The sequence below is a fragment of the Marmota flaviventris genome, chromosome 2 (genome assembly GCF_047511675.1).
Source record: "Marmota flaviventris isolate mMarFla1 chromosome 2, mMarFla1.hap1, whole genome shotgun sequence".
Taxonomy (NCBI): Eukaryota; Metazoa; Chordata; class Mammalia; order Rodentia; family Sciuridae; genus Marmota; species Marmota flaviventris.
Window position 1 is genome coordinate 190,047,997 of NC_092499.1, and position 23,283 is coordinate 190,071,279.

The 23,283-nt window shown below is 53.2% G+C and overlaps 1 protein-coding gene across 1 annotated transcript in view; it reads left to right on the forward strand.

Annotated features, from left to right (window-relative positions):
* Positions 1 to 10,607: 10,607 nt before the first annotated feature.
* The window catches only part of Apcdd1l (APC down-regulated 1 like), a 114,040-nt gene continuing 101,364 nt past the window's right edge, over positions 10,608 to 23,283 (forward strand). Inside the window, exons 1-2 of the mRNA XM_071607439.1 lie at positions 10,608 to 10,643; positions 10,835 to 10,979. Of these exons, the coding sequence (XP_071463540.1) occupies positions 10,608 to 10,643; positions 10,835 to 10,979 (181 nt within the window). The remainder of the gene's footprint in view (positions 10,644 to 10,834; positions 10,980 to 23,283) is intronic.

Here is a 23,283-nt window from a genome sequence, read left to right on the forward strand (position 1 = left end):
TCACAATAGCCCAACTATGGAATCATCCTGGGTGTCCATCAATGGATGAATGGATAGAGAAAATGTGTTCTGTATACACAGTGGAGTTTTATTCAGCCATAAAGAAAAATGAAATTATGTCACTTGCAAAAAAATGGATGGAACTTGAAAGCATTGTATTAGATGAAATAAGCCAAACTCTGAAAGTCAAGGATGGTATGTTTTCTCTCATGGGTGGAAGCCGGAGAGGCAAAAGGAAATAAATGGGGAGGATCGCATAGAAGGAAGACGGGAGAGTGGAGCAAGAGAACTGGGGAGGGAGGGGAAGGGAAAGAGGAGGTACTGGGGAGTGAAATTGACTGAATTATGCCATGTGCATTTACGAATATGTAACAATGAATCCCACTATTATGTATAATTATAATGCTCTAATTAAAAAAAAAAAACGAGGAAATTGAAGTGAGGGAGCTGCTGGCTCAAATCCAGACGGCCACCACGTCCTGAAGCCAAGACACAGGCCAGTTCTGTTGGCTCTGGGCCAGCTGCGTTGGCTTCTCTGGCTGTAACAGATTACCACCAACCTGTAGCTCAAAACTGCACACATCTATTATCTTCCAGTGTCGGGTCGGAATTCAACACGCACATCGCTGGATAAAGTCAAGGCGCTGCCAGGACTTCACTCTCAGGAGGCTCCAGGGAAGGTCACCTTCCTCACTCCTAGAGGCCTGAGCATGCCCTGGCTGGGGGCCCCTAGAACTCCCCCCAGGAACCCACTCCCTTGAATGCCTGCTTTGCTTTGCTAAGTGAAAAATTCCTAGGGTCTTGGCTCTGAATGTCACTGGGTGACCCAGTAGTGCCCAGAACAGAAACCCCCATCCCACCCCCAGGAAGGAGGGAGAAGAAGGGAAGGGCACAGAGACATCTTGTTCCAAGCCTGCCCTTCATGAGAGGCAAGCTAAACTCGGAACCAACACTGACCTTGGAGGCCCCTCTCACTTCATCCACATTCGGCCCAATCTCATCCACTCTGTTTTTAACTCCAACTCGACGCAGTCCCAAACCCTGCCGGTCTGACTGCTGTGGCTTGGACATGAAGTGTCCCCAAAGTTTCGTGTGTGGAAGGCATGGTCCCAACCTTTAACCCTGACCCAACCCAACCCAATTATACTCCGAACCCTAACCGTAGTTGCACCCCAGGGTCAACCCAACCCAAACTCCACCAGCTCTAGCTCCAGGAGGCCCCTGCTTGCCTTTCCCTTCGTCCCTCTCTTACTCTTCCTTTTTGTTCTTTTCTAGGAAATGACTGTGATTGTGACCCTCCGAGGGTAGGAAGGGGAAGAAAGCCCTGAACCACATTAATGGGACTTCTTAGGTTTGGAATTTGGGGGAAGCCCACGCCTTCCAAATGTGCCATGCACTACACTGTAGAGGAGTGGGAGCGCGGCCACCCAGCCCCTCCTGCACAGGTCGGGAGGTGCTTGGCACACTCGAGTTCCCACACTGATAGAATGCAGGTCTCCAAACAACAGGAGCATTTACCTTGGCAGCGGCCCTGTGGAGAGGAGGCATTATCCACACAACAGGAACCACGGGGAAAGACCGGTGCCCCCTGCCCCGATGGCAAGCGCGTGGAACCTGTGCGGGACTCTGTCCAGGGTGCCAGAGTCAAGGCCAAGTCAGTTGGGCTCCCTGCCCTGCCCACTGCCTTCCTGTCACCGCTTCAGGGGCCTGCCACACACTCCTGTCCAACTCGCAGAGTGCAAAACTGTGCCACCAGAGAGCCAGCACAGGGGCCTCTAGTGCATCCCCTCAGCCTGCCATTGGCTTCTGCTGGGACATTGTCCAGTGTTGGGACCAAAGAGCAGAGAGACTTGGGTTGCTGACAGGTCAACTAGTCCATTAACCAGATGACTTTTAACTAGAAAAGAGGGGGAAAGGGAGGAAGAAAGAGTGGGGGAAGGGCTCCTCCAAGACACCTGGATAAACAAAGCAAGGGACCAATGAGAAATACTGGTGGGAACAGCGGGAACTCTGGAACCAACGTGCCGTGTCTAAGCATGAGGCCTCAGGTGGTCCTCTAATTTAGCTGGCCTTAGTTGACCCTGGTTTATAGGTCGTGGGAAGGCTGCAGGAGCGCCTGCCTGCACATACACGCTCAGCTAAGCACCAGCACAGTGGTTGTTGCAATGTGGAAGGAAGCCAGGAAGGCATGGCAGGCAGGTGGCTCTGCTGGCACCTGAGGGATATCGCCAATTCTTGGGGAAGGGATGTGCCCCCCGACCCCGCCGGAAGAGCTCTGTCCAACTAGGTTGGGCAGAGCAGGGTCCTGGCCCCTGCCTGTCTGCAGTACAGAGCATTTTCTAGGACCTCAGATCTGAGTCCAGGCTTACAGCAGTCTCCACTGGAGATGGGACAACTGGAGCTCACAGAAGATAGTCACTGTGCCAGTGCACTCCCATCATCCCACATGGACTGGAGGTATGTCTTTCTTCCTTGACTAGTACTTCTACTTGGAGATCCAGTGGGGGGGAACACACATTGGTGTGGTCTCTGTGAACTTGCTGTGTCCAGTCCGGGTGCTGGCTATGGCCAGTCCCCCAAGGGGTCTACCTATGGGAGGCCTGGGAAGAGGAAAATTTCCATAGATGCACTCTGGCTCATGGAGCCCAAGGGACTCCCAGGCCTTTCCCACACATCTGCTGTGATTACAGCCACCTGCTCTGTTCACCCAGATCTTTCTGCCTAATCAAATAGTGGGTCTCTCCACAACCCTACGTACATGTCCCTGTCAGACAGGGAAATGTTAAGACAGTGCTCCTTTAGGAGAAATGTAAAAGGTGGGGCCTAGATGTCTCCGATTCTTGCAGCCTCTGAGGCCTCTTGCAAAATTCTTCCCTGGGTCCTAGGTAGAGGTTCTGGAAGCTTCCCTGGAATATGGCACACACAAGGAATCCCTGCTCTCAAGGGTGCAAAAGGAGATGGCCCTGGGACACATGGCAGAGCAGTGAAGGGCCTGGGGGCTGTTTCCACAAGCAGGTCCTGAGGGTCTGTGGACCCAGACCTGGCTGGGGAACTGGCAGGGCGGGTGGGGAATGAGCTAAAGCCTTTTCCATGTGGAGTTTGTGAGCCTACTCGGGGAGAAGGGCAAGACACAAAAGCAAATATGCACAAGGAATTATTGTTTGTGATGAGAGCCATGTGAAATTGAAACAGGACACAGGGACAAGGGGAACTGGGAGGGGAGGCTGGGTGTCCACCTCAGACCTGGTGGTCTGGATGCCCTCTTTGGGGAGGGTATGGTGGGCTGTGACTTGGAGACTGAGAAGGAGCCTGCCGGGCGAGTTCCAGGCAGAAGAACAGTGTGTGCAGAGGCCCCGAGGCAGGGTGCCTGGGGTACTGTGGGCAGTGGGTGGCCGTGGCATCCTGGGAGAGATGAGGGAGGAAGCTGGGCCCGTGGGCTTCTAAGATCTTGTTCTCCTAAATCAGCCTCCATGTGGCGTGGGGGTCCAGATAGGAAAGTCAGGGCTGACCATCTGCCTGAGAAGCCCAGTGAAGCTGTAACTCCCTCCCTCATTGTGTGGATCAAGTAGGAGTGGAGAGGGTGGGGGCTGGTGGGGGTGGCCCTGCTCGGGGTGCATGAAGGCTGGTTTTTCATCATGGATACCTTGCTAGGAGGCCAGGATTCACTCAGGGCTGTTTCTGGGGTGCCCAGGAGCACCCAGCTGCCCCCAAACAACTCAAGATGCAGATTCCTGTGTGCAAATGTGTCACCTGCTGGCTCAATGCTCCTGCCCCAGCTGCAACCAACCCCTCCCCCAGTGCCAAGGACAGTCCCTAGAGGTTGAATCATTGGGCCCAAGTTCCTGTGCAAGTAATAATTAACAATTTCAGTAATAATAGTAGTAGCTCAGGTTTATTGAGTGCATGGAATTACATATACTACACAAATCAATTAATCTAATCTACATAGCAATTGCATAAAATAGGCGCTCTAATTAGCTCTGTTGGTGAGGAAATGGAGGCACAGAGAAGTTAAGAAATTTGCCCAAGTTCACACAGCTGGAAAGTGGCAGTCAGGAGTGTGGTTCCTAATCCCAACATTAACCATTGCTCTAAGACACCTGCTGTCAGAAATAACAGCACAATGGAAAGTCTCCTGAACCCCTGGTGCTGGAGTGTATTCTCTCTCCCAGGGTGCACACAGGAGGGGCTCCAGGGAATTTGCTGAATGGGGCCTTACATGCGGGCACCTTCCTGATAAAGGGACAGCTCTTGTCAACAGGAAAAAGCCAACATGTGGCCTGAGCACCCTGTGCCAGGGGCCAAGGGCTACCAGAGTGGCTCCATCATGTCCACGGGGCAGAGGGTTCTGCTGTGGCCAGAGAAGGGAGGAGGAGGAGAACAAGGATTCTCTGAGTTAATGACAGCGGAACTTGTGGGCACCCCAGGCACAGGGAGTGCTCAGCGTTAGCAAGGACTGTTATTGCTGCTCCCTGACCAGTATTAATCACCATGGCGTCCGGGTGCTGCGCTCAGCACTTTCCACGTGTGGTCTCCATTCATCCTCGTGGCAATCTGCGAAGTGCTGGCCTCTCTTTTCATCTCTCTATAGGAAGCTGAAGACCAGAGGGGCTCGGGGACTTGCTGCAGGTCACACAGGCAGTGAGCAGAAGATGGATCTGAACCCAGCCATCACCCTTCCCTACGTGCAGGGCTTTAAACCAGGACAGTGAGCTGCCCCACGGTGCTGCTCACACCACTGCCTCACCTCAGACCTCCTGTACAGGGAGTAGCATGTCTACTTTGCAAACAGGAGGTGAGGGAAGGCCCCATCTTCCATCCCTTCTCAATTCGGTCTGCAGCAAGACACTGCCTATTTCTACATGTGTGGGTGGAAGACCCTGCGCACCCAGCTGCCCCCAAACAACTCAAGATGCAGATTCCTGGGCTCATGCTCACCAATGCTGAATTCTGAGCAGCTGGTGCCTTCCCAGGTAGGGATTTAGCCAGTTAAAATGCAGGACACCAGTTAAATTTGAATTGCAGATGAAAAGCAATTCTATAGCATAAGTATATCCCCAATATCTCATGGAACATCCTTATATAATAATAAGAGATTATTTCTTGCTTAACTGAAATTCAGATGCAACTGGGTGTTGGGCATATGTCCTGGCCACCCTTCCCCCAGGTGCTGTGGGGGCCCAAAGAACCAGAACTCTTCCTAGACCTGGACGGCCCTTTGGGGGTCCGCATTGGACACCTAGGAGCCAGGCTCCTAGCTGCCGCAAGAGAACACAGCGAGTCCCTCCTGGCGTCCACTCCGTCCAGCGGCACCGTCTGGGGTCACCGCTGGCTTTGCACAGGTGCGGAAACTAGGCGCATTGGAGCAGGCCTGTGGGGCCCCTGGGAGAGGTTGGTGGAGGGCGGGCGGAAACCCAGGCGAAGCCCACGCACCAGGCAGGCCTTCCCGGTAGGCCCTGGCCATCTGGGCTCAGGCGCAGACACCTGGCGTCTCCGAGCGGGAAACCACGCACCCTGCCCCGGTGGGACGGCTTCCCGCCCGCGCTGGCAGATGGCCGGAGGAGAAGGGCGCGGGCCGCAGCGCTCGGATCACCCCAGCCCAGCAGGGCAGTTTCTGGGAAGGGGACACAACACAGACCCATGCTCCGCACTCACAGCCCTGGGGCTGTTTCATCTCAAGGAAACTTCAGGTTCGGGAATCTAATTAAGGTCCCTCCGGGCCTGTCTTGCAGGAAGCGTCATCTGTGCAGCCTTTTTACCCCCCAGGCGCCGGGCTGGGGCTTTCCTCCAGGCCCTCAGCACCCAGCTCCACCAACGCCCTCCTTGAGGCTGAAGGGGTCAGGGGCCGCCAATGTCCCTGGGTCCTGAGTCTGGAGGTCCTCAGCAGCTGCAAGGCCCAGGCATGGCGCATCTTTGGCACCCTTGGATCTGTGAGGTCTGCGAGCTGGAGGGTAGCACCGCAGGTCCGTCCTGGGTGCGCTCAGTCACCCGCTGTTCTGGTGGACCCAGGCCTCCTCGAGTGGCTCTGGGTCTGCTTCCTCCCCAAGAAGCCCCACGAAGGCAGCTGTCACAAGTATTTAACTCTGGAACAGCTGGAGGAAGCTTCTCGGCAAATGAATTGAAGGAGAGGATGAAGGGCCTGGGGGAGCCTGAAGCAAGGCCTCTCTCAGATGCCTTCAAAGAGATCACCTCCTCCATAAAGAGGCCATCCCCCTTTCAGATAAGGTGACTGAGGCTCAGGCGGCTGCTCTCACAGCACAAGTGACCAGGCGGCTGCTCCTTGAAAGTTGTGGTTAAGAAGATGAAGATAGGTGGTCACTACTCAGGTGGTCCTGCCTCTATTCTTTCACTGCCTGTATGAGCTACTCCCAGAGGGCAGAGGGCTGATCTGTGTAGGTTTTTGTAGAAATGACCATGTGTGGCCTCTGAGTGAGATGGAGGACCCCAGCCTTGCCTGACTTTCTCAGAGGACTCCCTGGGAAAGCCAGCAGCCATGTTGGGAGGACACCCAGGTGGCACCTGGCCTCTGCAGAGCTGTTACCCCCGGCCAGCCCCACCAACCACCAGCCAGAGACTACAGCCCTGCCTAAGACCCTAACCACAAATGCCTGAGAGACCCCAAGGCAGGACGACCCCACTGAGTTACTTCCAAATGCATGGCCCACAGAGATGGGGTGAGATAATAAATGTTTATCATTTTAATTGCCAAGTTTGGAAGCCATTTGTCATGTGGCAATGGGTGATTAATACAATTGGGAGGAAATGGTTGCCAGACACATACCTGACAGCACAAATGTCCAGAATATATGAGGCGCTCTCACAACACAGTAATCAAAAAACAAAAAGCTCAAGAAAATGGGCAAAAGATTTGAACCAGCATTTCACAAAAGATAAATGAGTAGACAATAAACACATGCTTAACATCATTAGTCATTTGAGAAATCCAAATTAAAACCATATTGAGATATATCTACATGCCTATTAGAATAGAAAAAATAATTTAAATCTGACAATGCCAAATGCCAACAGAGAGAGCCACCAGAACTCTCCTTTATTGCAGGTGGGAATGCGAAATGTTGCAGCCTCTTTGGAAAAACCACTGGGCAGCTTCTCATAAACTTATTCACTCCATGATCCCGCATTCCCACACTAACCCAAGGGATATGAAAATTCACCTTCATGCGAGCGACCTACAAGTGAGCGTGCAGAGTGGCCCATTTGCGATCACAGAGGCTAGAAGCAGCCCACGTTCCTCAGTCAGTGGTGGCGTGGCCTTAGGGGAACGCACTGCCCACACACGGTGCAGAGGGACATCAGATGCACTCGGCTGGCTGAAAGAAGCGGACACAAAAGTCCATGCACCAACTGGATCTGTTTACATGTCATTCTGGAAAAGGCAAAACTGTAAGAACAGAAGACAGACCATGGCTCCTAGGGGCCAGACTGGTAGACAGGGAGAGCCCGAGGACAAAGAGGTGGGAGGGAACCTTCTGTACTGTGATCATATACAATTTGCTGAGAAAATAACTGCAAATTGTATATCTGATAAAAGACTTGCAGCTAGACGACATAAAGAACTCTTACGAGTCAATAATGAAAATCTAAAAATGGGCAAAAGGACATTTCTTTATGGAAGATACACAAATGGCCGATGAGCACACAAAGAGGTGGTCATCACCATGAGACGCTGCACAGCATACCCGATGGCTAGCATCAAATGTTAAATAATGACAGATGATGGCTCTCAGAGGAGGTGGGTAAACCAGAGCCCTTATGGACCGCTGGTGGTAATTTAAAATGCTGCTGCTATTTTGGAAAACAGTGTAGCAGGTCCTCAAATGATTAAACAGAGTTACCACATGACCCAGCAATTCCAGTCCTAGGTATATACTCAAGAGAAATAAAAACATATGTCCAAACAGAAACTTGTACATGAATGTTTATAGCAACATTATTCACAATAGCGGAAAAGAACCTGAATTTCCAAGAACTGACAACCAGATAAACAAAATGTGGTCTATCCAAACAATGGAATATTCATTATTCAGCCATAAACAGAAATGAGTACTGATACCTTCAACAACATGGCTAAACCTTGAAAACACTGTCCAGTGAAAGAAGCCAGACCACATATGGTATGAGCCCTCCAAAAACAAAAGCAGATTAGTGAGCATCTCGGGTTGGGGCTGGGAGATGTGGGAGAGCTCGGTGCCATGGGGTTTCTTTTTTGAGGTGATGAATATGTTTTGAAATTGACTGTGATGATGGTTTCACCTGCCTGTAAATATATTAAAAACCACTGAATAGTGCAACTCATCATGGGTATATGTGGATTCCATCTCAAAGCAACTATTTTTTACAAAAAGAAAAGGGAAGGAGGAAAGGAGGGAGGGTGGGAGGAAGGCCTCAGGTTTTGCTGTGCTGAAAGGACACCTGAGCAAGGGGCCCAGCTCAGGCTGTGCCTGGGGAGAGCCCCTAACAACCCCGAGTCTTCCTGGCTAACCATCCATTTTAATGGCGGTGCTTCAAGATATCTTCACCCTGTGCTTCTTTCTCTGTGGAACAAGCAGCCCAGAACCCACAAATTTTATTTTGGGGGTGAATCTTGACCTCCACTGGGCCCCCTGGAGAGAACCTGCAAGACCTTCCACTCAGGCCCCACTGCCCCCTGCAGACGGCACTGTGGGCCTGCGGGTCAACAGCTCTGGGAGTGGGTCCACTCAGCCCCTTGTGTTCTAAGAATCCCTCCAGAAGAGACTGGTGCAAGTGGGCTCATGGAGTTAACCGTATTCAATCAACATGTGTTTATTGGGCGCCTTCAGAAATGCCTGGGACTGCCACAGACCCCAGGGTAAAATGCAGAGGAGAACAAGCTACAGGGGGGTTGAATGGTGGCCCCTAAAAGACATGGCCCCAGAAGCCTGGACTATGGCTTTATGGAACAAAGGGTGTTTTCAGACATGATTAAGGTAAGGGTCTCAAGATGAGATTATCCTGGATTAAAAACCAAGGAAGGTCCAGAGCTACCAAACTGGAGGGCACAGGAGACTCTGACCAAAACCCTTCAGAAGAAGGCAGCCCTGCGGATACCTCCAGCCTCTGGTTTTCTGTGAGAGAATGAATTTCTGTTGTTATAAACCACCTAGTGTGTGGTGCTTTGTTACAGCAGCAACCAGAGGCTAGCACACATGACAAATAACAGCTCTGACCTCACAGGGCTCACATCTGAGTGGGAGAGAGAGGGCCACAGGGCCGTTGTCTACAGAAAGCAGCTCCTGGCCACAGGGCCTCTCCATCCTCACAGTGAGAATGTGAGAGAAGCCAGAGAAAGAGCAAGGTAGAAGTCACAGTTGGAACCCAATCTAAACCATCACTTTGGCCACAGGGGACAGCTGGGAAGTGCAGCAGGCGTAGCCTCACTCACGGGGAGGGATCTGCACTTAAGCAGGACAGCCCTAGCCATGTTCGAAGCTGCCAGCCACCCTGGGGGAAACCAAAGCTGCATTTAGGTTGTGAGTTCTAGGTGCTCTGAGCAATCAAGTCAGATGGTGGCATGACGGAGGGAGGTCATTGAATGGATGAACTGCGAGGGGGTGGCTGACAGAGGGTGGCTGGGCCACTGCTAAGGGCTGGTCCTACCAGCATCTCTTAGAAGGCCCCTGGCCCTCTCCCCCAGGGGTAAGCTCTTTCTGAAACAGTGGCCACTTGCCCTGTGGCAGACCTTCCCACCCCCACCCCCCCACCCAGGTCTCTCCCTGGTGCCTGCCTGGATCCAGCTTCTAGAACACAGCTCAGAGGGGTTTTCCACCCGCCAGATGGAAACTCGGGCTCCTACCCCACTAGAGGAACAGGACCGTGTGCTGGCTGTGGAGGGAACCGCGCTGGCTTGCAGAGCCTCTGGGAGATCATGGAATTCCAGCGGCCACAGCAACATCTCCAAGCCAACAAGTTGAATTATGACAGAGGGATTAGAAGCCCGTGGAAACTTGGAGGTCACTCATAAAGACACTGGAACATTTGTTTTCCAGCCCGGCCTCCCTTCCAGCTGTGTGGTACACTTGATCCAACACAAAGTGGTGCATATTCAAGTTTCTCCCCGGTTATAGTCCTTCTTGTTCTCGAATGATCTCTGACACCCAGTGGGCACTTTCCTGATGGCTTGGGGTGGGGGGGGGCAAGTGGCTGTGTGGGGTGAAGGCCCAGTCTTTTGTATCCTGCGATTTGTTTTCTCTGGGGAAATCTGGGCTGGGACGCTGGCTAGGTGGAGAGCGGGGAGCCAGGCCCACCCCGTGCCTGTCAGCTAAGTGGCCAGGCAGGCTGTGGAGACAGGTCCCTCTGCAGGAGCGGGAGCCTGAGATAATTGGCGTGGGGAGGGCTGGCAGAGCCTTTTCAGATTAGCCCAGCTACGGGGGGCGAAGACGCTGAGCTTCAGAAGCAGCCTCCCAAACTTAAGGCTATTAAGTTATTATGGCTGATCACATTCGAGGGGCCTCGGCTGGCCGGGCTCTAATTGGCAGCGCTCCTATGATTTTATGGGAACGGGGCTGGGACGCCTAGGGAAGGCTGAGATCACGGAGCAGAGCGCCCCGCCCGCCTGCAGAGGCCGAATGAGCCAGGCCGTGAATGATTATGCTGACATCGCAGTAGGCCCATCTGCAATCCCTGACAGTCTTTTGTTCCCAGCGGCCCCTCGGTGCAGCTGACCCGGGGTTCTTTGCAGGCTGCCTCCATTCGCAGGGAGGGGGGAGGCCAAGGAGAAGGTCAGGGGGCTGCCGAGGACTAAGTCTCCATCGGCCTCGCTGGCAGAACCCCCGCTTCCCCCCCCCCTCCCCAGTCCTTCCTCCAGCTCAGAGATGGTGTGGGCGATGGCGTGGGCGGCAGCAGAAGCAGCAAGGTGGAGAAGCCCTCCCAGGCAGAGGGGGAGGCAGCCGCCATGCTGGCCCTGGATGGGAGCAGCCGGCTGGACCCAGAGTTCCCAAGTGGGAGAAAAGGGGGCTTCACTTGGGTAGCATCCCTGCTGTCTCATCTGGGTTGAATGTTTACATGGAGCCCTTGCTGGGGCTTATATGTTTGGCTGTTGCAACAGAGATCCAAAATGATAGTGGCTCAAACAACACAGAAACCCATTTTTCTCTCCTATAAAGCTTTTAGTTCACAGACCAGAGTTGATGGCGAAGGACTCAGTTCCCTTCTATCTTGTTTCTCTGTATCCCACCCAGCACATAGCTTCCAATTGAAGATACAAAATGGCTGCTCCTGTCCCTACCATTACATCTGCATTCCAGCAAGTGAGAGGGAATAAAGGGGCAAGGAGGTGAGAGTGCAATTTGGAAATGGTTCACATCACTCCCATTCCTATCCCATCAGCCAAAATCTACACAAGACCACAACTAACTGCAAGGGAAGTTGGGAAATATGGTCTTTTATTCTGGGTGATGGTATGTCTGGGTGTATTTTGTTGATATGGAATAAGGAATGAGCTGTTGTTTCCACAAAGGAGGTGGGGTGAGGACCAAAGTCTCCAACCCCAGCCTTTGGGTGGGTCAGGTCCTGGAGCTGCAGGGATGAGCAGCTGACCGGTTGAGCTCATCCTTGACCCCTTCTCTCTTCCGGATGCTTGGCTGTGGGGAATATCCTCAGAAAACTGCACTTCCTGTGCCAGGGATCCCATTTGCTCTTTGGAGTACCAAATCCTCACCTGTGGACACCCAGGGTGAGAGCCCTGGTCAGTTTAGAAGATGCCCTCAGCCTGTGTGGAGAGCTCTGCATCTTGTTGGCTGCCCTGGCCCTAGGGGACTGCTTGTGTCTCAGTGCAGAGGCCCTCAATGAGCAATTGCTAAAGGACTCAAGATGTTTCTGGGTCACGACCATGGTGTGACTGTCACTGTGCTTGATATCTCCTGAGGCCTCCTGAGGGCTAAGCAAATACCGTGTGGCAGTCCCCAAAGACAATGGATGGTGGACTCAGAGAAAACAGGGCCAGATGGTAGTGTTCTTGACACTGTGGGCCAGAAGAGCCCTGTCACCTCTGGTCCACTGTAGCTCAAAAGCAAACTTGGGTGGTAGCAGATGAGCCAGGAAACCCCGTCTTTACAAAGGGAGGTGCAGGTCTAACGTGGCCGCTCCTTCACCTGGAAGCCAGAGTTGCGCTGGGGGTGGAGAGGCGCAGAGCAGCTTGCAGACTGAGGTAGGCACCTGGGAGACGCTGCAGGGGAGGACGCGCCTGGATAGCCCTCTGGGGTATGGTCTAATCAGTCCTCCTCTCCATGGAGAGGGACCCAGCAGAGCCAAGGGTGACCATGGCTAATGGGACCAGGGTGGACGCTGACCTGAGGGGGCACTTGGAATAGGGACTTGGTTCTTGTTTTATCTTAAGCTGAGCACACAAGGACACACATGGAGCTGGGCCGGCGAGAGAGGCTGGCCATAGGGAGCCCCGAATGACTGGCAAGTGGGGAGGGGCCCCAGCTCCCTGAGACCTGCTGGGACCCTTCTGCAGGCAGTGACACTTCCTGGGGACCAATCATCCTGCTGGGGCTCTCAGGCTCACACTCCAAGGGCTCATTTTTCTGAAGGCGCTTAGGACTTCTCCCGGCTCCATGAAGAATGTGGAATACTTGAAATTTCTACTCACACACTCCAGGAAAAAAACACATTAACCTTTAAGAAGGGAATAATGGCTTCGTTTTCAAGTGACCTTATGGATTAACCCTCGACAAGCCCTTCTGGAGGAAGGGTGGCCCACGGCATGGACCTAGTGGGTGCAGAAGATAATAAAGTGGTGAAAACTGTGGGACCTTCTGGCTCTTCTGAACTAAGGCAGGTCACCGGGGACAAGCAATGATAGCAACACCTCTCCTCATGACTGCAGGGCTCTGAGGCTGTCCATCAAGGACCTCTGCTGCAGGCAGAGTCAAGGCCAGCTTCCTGGGGCCAGCAGAGGCTGAGCCGTTGGTCAGTAGGGCCATGCTCTCTGATGCATTGCTCTCCCACCAGCCGGAGGCTCCTTCCTCCTTACTGCAGCCTTCTCAGCCTGCTCCACGGACCCCCGCCCTGGAAGACGGACCCCTGGTCAATAAGTTGGAGAAAAGGGCATCACTGATGCTCCTGGATCCGCAACGCTGATTAGCATAGAAGGCTCTGAGAAGCCCCGTCAGAGATCTGTCTAACTTGGCAGAACACCATGATTTTCCAGGCAATTCTGGCCAGAGGGGCACCCCACACACACACCAATTTCCTTTTCCAAATGTCTTGAATGACACATCTGGCAGAACTGCTAAGCCACAGAGTAGGGTTAGCAAATGCAGACACAGAACATACCTGCTCCAAGACTGTTTGAGCTGCAGAGAAGACCAGGCTCACTGACTGCTCTCCAGCTCCCCTGTCCGTTGGTCACACTCATGTCACCCCTTCACCCGCCCAGCATTCACTCATCAACACGGGTTTCTGAGGCCAGGCACTGCGGAGGAGCACCTCGGCTTCTGCCCAGCTTCCCGGTAGCAAGGCCCACGGGTTACAGAATACAAAAGGCACCTATGCCGTGCTCCTGGACATCAAAGGCCCAATTTGCAAAGATGCTTTTTGAAAATAATTATAGAGCAATTTTGAAAGCCTACCAAAAAGTGTCAACATTAAGGTGTTGAGAAGCAGCTTGAAAGAGGCCTGGGAGGAGGGCACGGGAAGACTGGCAGCAGGTGGGTTGGGGCCTGGCTGCACCCTCCCTATCCAGCTTTAGCCATGAGCTGCTTCTGCCCAGGCTCTGCGCTTGGACCTGGGCCTCCCATGTGCTTCCTTCACTTAACAGACATTTAGAAGGTGCTTCCCTGGACCAGGTGCTGGGGATACCAAGATGGACTGACCTAGTTGACATCTGGAAGAGCTGGGGAGACTGAATGTCCCCTCGTATCCCACGGGAGGGCTATGGTTCTGAGAACCAGGCTCAGAGGTTGCTTCTGCCACTAGGCTAGCAGAAGACATCACCTAGCATCCAATGCAGGTCCCCAACCCTCAAGCCTATGCTCTCCCCACTGAGCCACTGGGTAGAGGGACAAGTTTCAAACACAACCGACTCCATTGGGAAATCAAAGACATGCCCAAGAGAGATCCATGCTGGCCAGGGGCAAGCTAGACGGTCGTGTGGTACAGAGGAAGGGGACAGCGAGGAGGGCACTGTGGTGGCACTGCCTACCAGTAGCTGGATGGCAGCAGCTCCACCCTGCCTGCTTTGCAAAGTGAGGCTCTGAGCAGCTCTGGGAAAGACCACCCCCCCCTCAAGTTCTCTCCCACTCCTTTTCCAGAAAGCACTGTACCTTGGTCACTGTGCAGGAGCACAGGCAGCCCAAAGGCTGCAGGGGCCAGAGCTGCTCCTGTCGGCAGCTGCCTGGGCGGGGGTGGCCAAGAGCAGTGCAGATGGTGGCTCAGGTGTGGCCCCGGAGCTGCGGTCTGTCCTCACACCTCCTGATTCTTCCAGCATACCCAGAGCCCCACGGAAGACCCACGTGAGGTCAGTTGGACGTTTTTACAGATCAGTTCATATGGGTTTGCTCTGGCTGCAGTGATAAATCTCCACAAGTTCAGTGGCTTAAAGCAATACAGATTCTTCTTCTTCTTCTTTTTTTAAACGAAGTTTTTAATAGCAATATTTGATCATGTTTTGTCATTTAGTATATTACAGATAGCAATTTATTTTTTCAATTTTTATTATTTGCTCTAATTAGTTATACATGACAGTAGAAAGCATTTTGACACATCATATATAAGTGGAGTATAACTTCTCATTATTCTGGCTGTACATGATGTGGAGTTACACAGGTCACATATTAATACATGCATATAGGGTAATGATGTCTGATTGATCATACTATCGTTTCTATCCCCATAGCCCCTCCCCTCCCTTCATTTTCCTCTGTCTAGTCCAAAGTACCTCTATTCTGCCAACCCCCCATTGTGAATTAGCATCTGAAAATATTCAGCCTTTGGTTTGGGGGGATTGGCTTACTTAGCATAATACACTCCAGCTCCATCCATTTATATGCAAATGCCTTAATTCTGTTCTTCTTTAAGGCTGAGTAATAATCCATTTTGTATATGTACCATAATTATTTATCCATTCATCTGTTGAAGGGCACCTTTGTTGGTTCCATAGTTTAGCTATTGTGAGTTGAGCTGCTATAAATTGATGTGGCTGCGTCACTGTATTATGCTGATTTTAAGCCCTTTGGGTATAAACCTAGGAGTAGGGTAGCTGGGTCAAATGGTGGTTCCCTTCCAAGTTTTCTGAGGAACTTCCATATTGCTTTCCAGAGTGGTTGCACCAATTTGCTGTCCCACCAGCAGTTTATGAGTGTACCTTTCCCTCCACATCCTCACCAACATTTATTGTTACTTGTATTCTTGATAATTACCATTCTGACAGGACTGAGATGAAATCTTAGAGTAGTTTTGATTTGCATTTCTCTAATTGCTAGAGATGTTGAACATTTTTCCATACGTTTGTTGATCAATTGTATTTCTTCTTTCATGAAGTATCTGTTCAGTTCCTTAGCCCATTTATTGATTGGGTTATTTGTTTTTTCAGTGTTAAGTTTTTTTGAGTTCTTTGTATACCCTGGAGATTAATGCTCTATCTGAGGTGCGTGTGGTAAAGATTTTCTCCCATTCTATAGGCTCTCTCTTCACGATCTTGATTGTTTCCTTTGCTGTGAAGAAGCTTTTTTAGTTTAATTCCATCCCATTTATTGATTCTTGATTTTACTTCTTGTGCTTTAGGAGTCTTGTTAAGGAAGTCAGGTCCTAAGCCAACATGGTGAAGATTTGGGCCTACTTTTTCTTCTATTTGGCACAGGGTCTCTGTTCTAGTGCCTAAGTCTTTGATCCACTTTGAGTTGATTTTTGTTCAGGGTAAGAGATAGAGGTTTAATTTCATTTTGCTGCAGATGGATTTCCAGTTTTCCCAGCACCATTTGTTGAAGAGGCTATCTTTTTTCCAATGTACGTTTTTGGCACCTTTGTCTAGCAAGAGATAACTGTATTTATGTGGGTTTGTCTCTGTGTCCTCTGTTCTGTACCATTGGTCTACGTATCTGTTTTGGGGCCAGTACCATGTCATTTTTGTTACTATAGCTCTACAGTATAGTTTAAGGTCTGGTATTGTTATGCCTCCTACTTCGCTTTTCTTGGTAAAGATTGCTTTGGCTATGATTTGGCTACTGCTTTTGGCTAACTCTTATTTTTCCAAATGAATTTCATGATTGTAAAGCAATACAGATCCTTTAGCTTACAGTTAGAAGTCAGAAGTCCTAAACTGACGTGTCGACAGGACTGCTGCCTTATGCAGGCTCCAGGAGAGATTCTTTCTCTTGGCCTTTTTCAGCTTCTAGAAGCTATCTTCACCCCTCAGCTCGTGGCCTCATCCTCTATTTTCAAAGTTAGCAGCATGGCCTCTTCTAGTCCCTCTCTGATTCTGCTCTCCTCCCTCCCTCTTCCAAGGCCCTGTGCCCCATAGATAATCCAGATGACTCCCCATTGCAAGATCTTTCATCACATCTGAAAGTCTCTTTTGCTTGACCAGGTATTATATTCACAGGTTCCAGACTGGAGGCCATTCCTCAGCCACCAGTCTCCCCCTCAGGCTCTGTCCCATGACTATGGACCTTAGCCAGGGCCTGGGGGTCTGGAGAGATGCAGGCTGAGGGCTGATGCTATAGAAGTGAAAGAGGAATTTGCCCCTCACCACCTGCCCAGAGCTCAGGGGATCTCCTGGCCATGCAGAAGCTACAGGTGGCCTGGCTCCTCTTGCCTTGGACTCAGTTTCTGATCTGCAGATGGGGCTCATGACAGCAGCTACCTCAACAGCAGCTGGGAGGTAGGAAGGGGATGGGAGGAGCCACCACAGACATTGGCTGGGTGTGCAAACTGTCCTGTGCTGAGCAGTGGTTGCCCCCAGAGCAAAACCCTTCCCTGTGAGCTCCACGTCCTGATCCATAGACTGGGGTACTCATCCTGCCCCCCTCTGCAGGGCTGTGGAAGGCACCGACCTGGCAGAGCTGAGGAGAAGACTCAGGATGGCTCCTCAGTGCCCCTGTGATGGTGGTACTGTTTGCCCAGGGGCCCTGGGAGGTGTCCCCTCCTTCATCCCCAAACCACTGCCAGCCCCTTCTCCATCCATAATGACAGCAGCAGTAACCTGGCTGGGTATTCTGAGCAGCTGAGCAGTTGCCCGTGCCAGCCCCGCTGCCAGTCTTGCTGCCCCCGCTAAGTGCTTTACCAGATATCACATTCAGGTTCTCAGTCCAAACTGGAAAGGGGAGGCAGAGTCACTCCACTTCACATGCAGGGTCTGTCTCGAGAAATAGAGTGACATGGCGGCGGGGGGGGGGGGGGGCGGTGAAATGGCCCTGTGGGGATTTGAGCTCAAGTTTTGGCTTTTGATCCTGTGTGTTCCATACACATGCAGTGCCCCAGACAGCACTGAGGCCCATGGCCCCCTGGCATGGGTACGGCCGCGCTCTCACATTCTGCACCTGTATTATGGACAGCCTGCTGCATCCTGCTGGGGGCTGGGGTGTTGATGAGGGGCTGGGAGTCGGGGGTGTGACAATGGCATCCAGAAGGGTCCACTAAGCACAGGCACTGCCTGGGAGCCCTCTGCACAGCCGGCTTGCCCTGTGCACTCCAGGACTAGTGAGGGCAACAGCTCAGGGCAGGGGCAGGAGGAGAAAGCTGAGCCCAGCAGCCCGCACGAGGAGCTGGGTAGCCAGCCTCTCGCCTCAGCCCTGCCTGGCTTGTTCCTCCCCCACCCGGCGCTGTGGCCCTGACACCACGGGGCAGCTCTGCAGGCCACTTCTGCCGCTCTCCGCCTTGAGCGGCATAAACACTGCAGCCCCCAAAGGCCAATCAATTGTGTCCGCGGCCCTTTGCCTAGCAACCCAGGCTGCTTGGAGCCTCGCTAGCGACCTGCCTTGATTCTCTGGCTGCCCCAGAAACATGCTCTGGTGTGCCCCAGTGTCTCAGCTGGTATCTTTTTGTACAAAAAAGAATCACCCTTTCCTCTCCTGGGCCCTTCTTGTCTCCTGTCTGCCCAGGACTGTATGAGACACAGCCAGGCCTCCCAGTCCCCCAGAGAGACTCCTCAGGTGGAGGTGTTTATCACAGGCCTCCAGCCACTAGCCCTCTGCCATCGGCCCAGCAGACCTTGGTGCCTGCTGGCTCGCTGTGGGCAGCTGCTGAGTACTAAAAGCACGATGCACACCAGGGAGCAAATGCCTGGCTCTGTTGTGCCTCTCAACAAGGGAAGACACACAGCCACCACTGCCGTGCCCCGAGTCCCTTCCCTTGGCTTCGGGACAAGCACATGTGGACCAAAGTGCTCAGGGCCAAGCCACACACAGTTGCGCATGTGCTCCGCCGAGCGGCAAAGACTCCTAGGTCTCTTGGATCTCACTGCACACCCTCCTTGTAATCCTGGGCCTTGTAGGGACTACAGCTTGAAGCTCAGAGAGGTTCAGTGACTTTCCCTGGACTCCACAGCTAGTAAGCAGTTAAGTTGAGACTCCAGCTCAGGATACCTGATTCTAGAAATTCATGGTCTTAATCACTTAGTACATGGCCTCCAGATTCTAGCAGACTCAGAGAGGAGAGACAGTGCCTGCCCACAGACCAGGGGCCAGAGCAGCAAAGAGACCTGAACAGTGGGGCCCTGGTCTCCAAAGACTCCACAGTGCTCAAGGCAAGCAGCAACGAAGACCTGGGGCAGCCGGAGGACGCAGAGTGGAGTCGCCACCTTGACACAGACCCCAGCTGCACGGGTGCCCACACAGGTGCCCACACAGGTGCCTGCAGTGAGACCAGCCCTCGGCAGTGAGCATGCGCTCCTCAGCGGTCTCTCACCCAGCCTGAGCGTCAGGGCCACCTCCCAACTGATGGGACTTTGTCCACCAGTCTCCACCATAGCTCTCTCTTCCCAACAGAATTGCAGGTAAAAATCACCCAATGGGTGTCGTTTTATTGATGGAAGTTACCAAGCATCATTAAGATCCATCGAAAGCGTTTTTTAAAACATTAAAACAATCGTTTTTTTAAGGCACTTGCTCTTCGACTCAGCCCTTCCACCTTCGAGAATCGGTTCTAAAGAAATCATTATGGCTGTTCCCAAAGGCCAAGCCCAGAGACGGCCACCGCAGCATCGTTTACAATAATGAAAAATTGGAAGCAGCCCGAACGTCCCAAGGAAAATCAGTTAAACAAATGACCACACATTCACACGAGGCAATTCCATCCTGCCCGCAAGAAGGGGGGCAGGAGAGTCGTGTTTATTGACAAGGAGCAGTGGTTATAATAGATTGTTGAGGGGAGCGGGAGTCACGAGGCAGCGTGTCCAGCAGGATCTTGTTCTCACTGAGAACGTGGGTGGACAGACAGATAGATAAAGGAGGACAGATGGCAGGCCCGTTATTGATAGCTGGATAGATGATAAAATAGATGATTGATTGACAAGGGATGGATGATGGATACTTATGATAAGTAGAGGGTAGTAGATAGAGGAAGGGTCCATAGTGATAAGACAGGTAGGCAGGTAGAGAACTGACCAACCAGAGAGGTCATAGATAAATAGAGATGATAGTAGCTGATAGATGAAAGGAAGATAATTGACAAATGATAGAGATTATAGGTAAATTATAGATTAATAGGTGATAGATAGATAGATAGGCAGATAGATCCAACAAATATTCATTGTCCTATGTGTTGGGAACTCTGAGAGGCTGCCGTACGGGGCCTGATCTGCTGGGGAGGTGCTGCCGGGAGACATTCTACCTCTCTAGAGTGGGACCACGGAGCCCCAGGAGCACAGCCCTGAGACCCCCTGAGCTGTTTCTAGATTCATGGTGTGAGGTCTGGGGCGGGATTCCCACCACGTGGTTGTCACCGTCAGTGAAGGGTGTGGGTGGGGTGACGGAGTCCTGAGAGGAGTAGGGGGGGCAGCCAGACCGTCTAGTCAAAGCCCGTACTCCTACCAGCCAGGTGAGCGAGCCTCTCCTTGGTCCACCCTCCCCACTGCAGGTTGTGGTGGGGACACCAAATGAGCCCTCGTGAAGGGCAGGCGGGGCCGGGTGTCATTTTCTGCACAGAAGCCAAGAGCAGAAGCATGCTCACCGTGCAGAGCCAGGCAGCTTGGACCTGGGTGCTGAGCCTTCAGCGCTGCCGTCAGCGACCCGAGAAACCTGGCAGAGGTGCCTGTCCCAGGTCCTCCATCCTACCCAGCCACACTACAGTCACGTGGGGACAGGCCGGGAAGTCCAGGGCTGGCTGGGGCTTTGGCACAAGGTCCCCACCCACCCCCAGACCTGGGGAAGGACCAAGGCCTTGCCAGAGTCCAGCTTTGGGGGATCACTGGGTCCCTCAAGCCTTCCAGCCTCACCCAGGAAATACAGGAAGCTGGGCGCTGTGGATGGGGAGGCTCGAGGTCACCCTGAGGATCTGTGGTGGGCATACAGAGACCCCTCGAGGACCCCATGCAGACCTGGGGGCATGGCAGTCCTGGGGAAGGGTTCAGTGAGGGTGGCATGGGCTTTGGAGTCCAAAGACCCTCATCTGAAGTCTCAATGCCGACTTTCTATTTCCCCTCTGTGTGACCTCAGAGTCCACATCCCTCCCCCACAACCAGGTATCCAGAGCAGCTCTGTGAGGGGTTCTCCTCCCTCCAAGTGCTCCAGGATGACAGTAGTCACTGGGCAAATAGGAAGGCACCATGCGGCTTCCTAGGCGCTCCTCCCCGCATCCAGTGCCACCATGTGAGCACCGAGTCAAGGCTCTGACAAGTCCTGCAGCAGCATGGGCAGCTTTCTAACTCGGCTTGACCCAGGGCGGAGAGCCCCTCTGCCCAGCCCCCAGCCTCTGAAAGGAATATCCCCAGCACACAGGCTCACAGACTTCCCCTCCATCATCATTCACGCTCGGCCTGTGCTAATCTTGTCTGTGCTGCTGCGAGTTCCGTAAGGGCAGAACACGAGGCCTGCTTCCTGCCTCCTGTGTCCTCCAGGCCTGGCGTCCCCACGGAGGGGAGGCAAAGCTCTCTGAGAAGCAAATGAATCAATTCACCACCTCTGGAAGCTGGAGTTGTATAGCTGGCTTGGGGCAAGTGGGGAAAGAACCATCCTCTCCTTGCTAGACGCGAGGCGCATGAATATTTAATGCACACAAACTTTCGGTACCGATGAAACATCAACCAATGACGTCAACAGAGCCTCGGCTGCTCATTAGAGCCGCTCGCCCCCGCGGCAGCAGCACCGGAGACCTGGCGCTCGGAGGCCCGAGCCCTGCAGCCCCTGCGCAACCCGATCGGCTGGCAGGTCACGAGCTCAGGTCCCCCAGGGCCTCGGGCCCCTGCAGCCCCGCATCTCACCTTCACTGGTCTATGATTATGGTCAACCGGCCTGGGTGTGGTGGGCTCCCTAAATGACAGGGGTGTCCAAGAAGGACCTCCCTGGATTCCGGCTCTGCTCTAACCTGCAGAGTCAGACTCCTCGCGCCTCCTCCACCCTCTGCTCAGACCCTCCGCTCCAGCCCACCTGCACCTCTGCCCTTGCCGGCCATCCAGGGAGACCCTTCTCACCCCTCCGGCCTCTGCACCCGTCCCGCCTTGGGTACACACCCTGGTCGTGGGGTTGTTCATGGGTTTTCCTGAGCACAGCCTGATGGGCCTCCAGGGGGGCATCGCCACACCTGTCTGCCCAGCTGTCGCCAGGTGCAAAGGAAATGCTGGGCGCACACCTGAGATGGAGGGGCAGACATCTCTGATTCTGCCTCCACTTCTTGGGTGAGGAGGATAGGTCAGGAGTCAGTGGGTCAAAATGACAAAAATGATCCTTATGGGAGTGTGTGTTCCTGAAAAGTAAAAGAGCAGAACTATAGCAAAGAGGGGGTATGTTCTCCTGAAATGCTGGGCCCTGTTCTGAGCCCCTTGGGTATGTTTCAATAATTCACATAATCATCCCAGCAGCCCTCTGGAATAGGTATTATTACTATCATGCCAACTGCAGATGAGGAAGGGGAAGCACAGAGAGGTTGGTGTCTCCCCTGAGGTCACACAGCCAGGGCAGCTGGCCACAATTCAGAGGGGAGCCTCCCCACTTTCACACCCTGGGACCCTCAGCCAGCTGAGCACAAAGCCTACATTTATAGCCCAATGACCAGGAGTGAAATATGTCACCTGGCTCTGGGACCCCGCCTGTGTGCCCACCACAGCTCTGGCCTCATTTCTCCAGGACTTTACGACCTGGCACGGGAACTGTCTTTGCTCCGTGGAGGCCCGAGGCCTGCAGTTTGTAAACGAGCAAAACGAGGGAAGGCCAGCTCAAGCGCAGGGGCATCTGCAGGAAGCAGATTCCTGGAGCGCCAGACACACGGGTCACCCGCTGCCACCTGGGCTCAGCCCCTCTGCACCAAGGGGCACACTCGGGTCACCTGTGTGGCCTCCTCGGGCCTGTGGCACCCCAAGGGTTAAGCCCTCGCCAGTGCCCCGGCCCTCCCCCAGGTAATGAGAGCAATGTCAGCAGAAGCGACTGCAGGGACCCCACAGAGAAACTGCCCTGTTGAGCTTTTTAAATTAAATCTATTTATAATTTATACCCTGCCTGCTTCCAAAAAGGATTTGAGGTGGTTTACGATAAACGACACGTAAAATGAAAAAGGCTGTGAACTAGCAAGAGAAAAATCGTGATCACCGCGAGGAGGGGGAGAAACCGCCCAACACTCAGGCACAGGGAAGTGGCAACGGATTCCGTGCTCAAGCTTGGCTCCCTGCATCCTGGCAGCTGAGGCAAAAAGGGAAACCACTGTGGTGGCCGCAGGGCTGTCCCAGGGGCTCAGGGAAGCCTCGGTGCTTCTGCAGAGGAGCAGTTACCTGGTGGGCAAAGGGAGGGGCTGGACGTGGAGTGGGGCTGCCCTCCCCAAACCGGTCTGTGTTGCTTCTTGTGGTCCCCGGGGGATGGCCCCCCTGACCTGAAGCACCAGCTACTCCCTACTGCTGATGCCCAGTCCCTGGGTCGCCCCGTAGGGGAGATACCATGCCCAGCAGCCAGGCCTCCATTCCTCTGGAAAGCACCCTAATTTTATCACCTTCACCTGCTCTCAATGTGCACGGTGAAGGTCAGACTCAGCGGTATCCTCCGACACCAGGAGTGGGCATGTGACCCAAGATGACCAAATCCAAGTCAGCCCTGGAACTTTCACTGGAACCCTTAGGGAAGAGATTCTGGCCCAGGGTTTGCCAAGCTGGGGGACAAG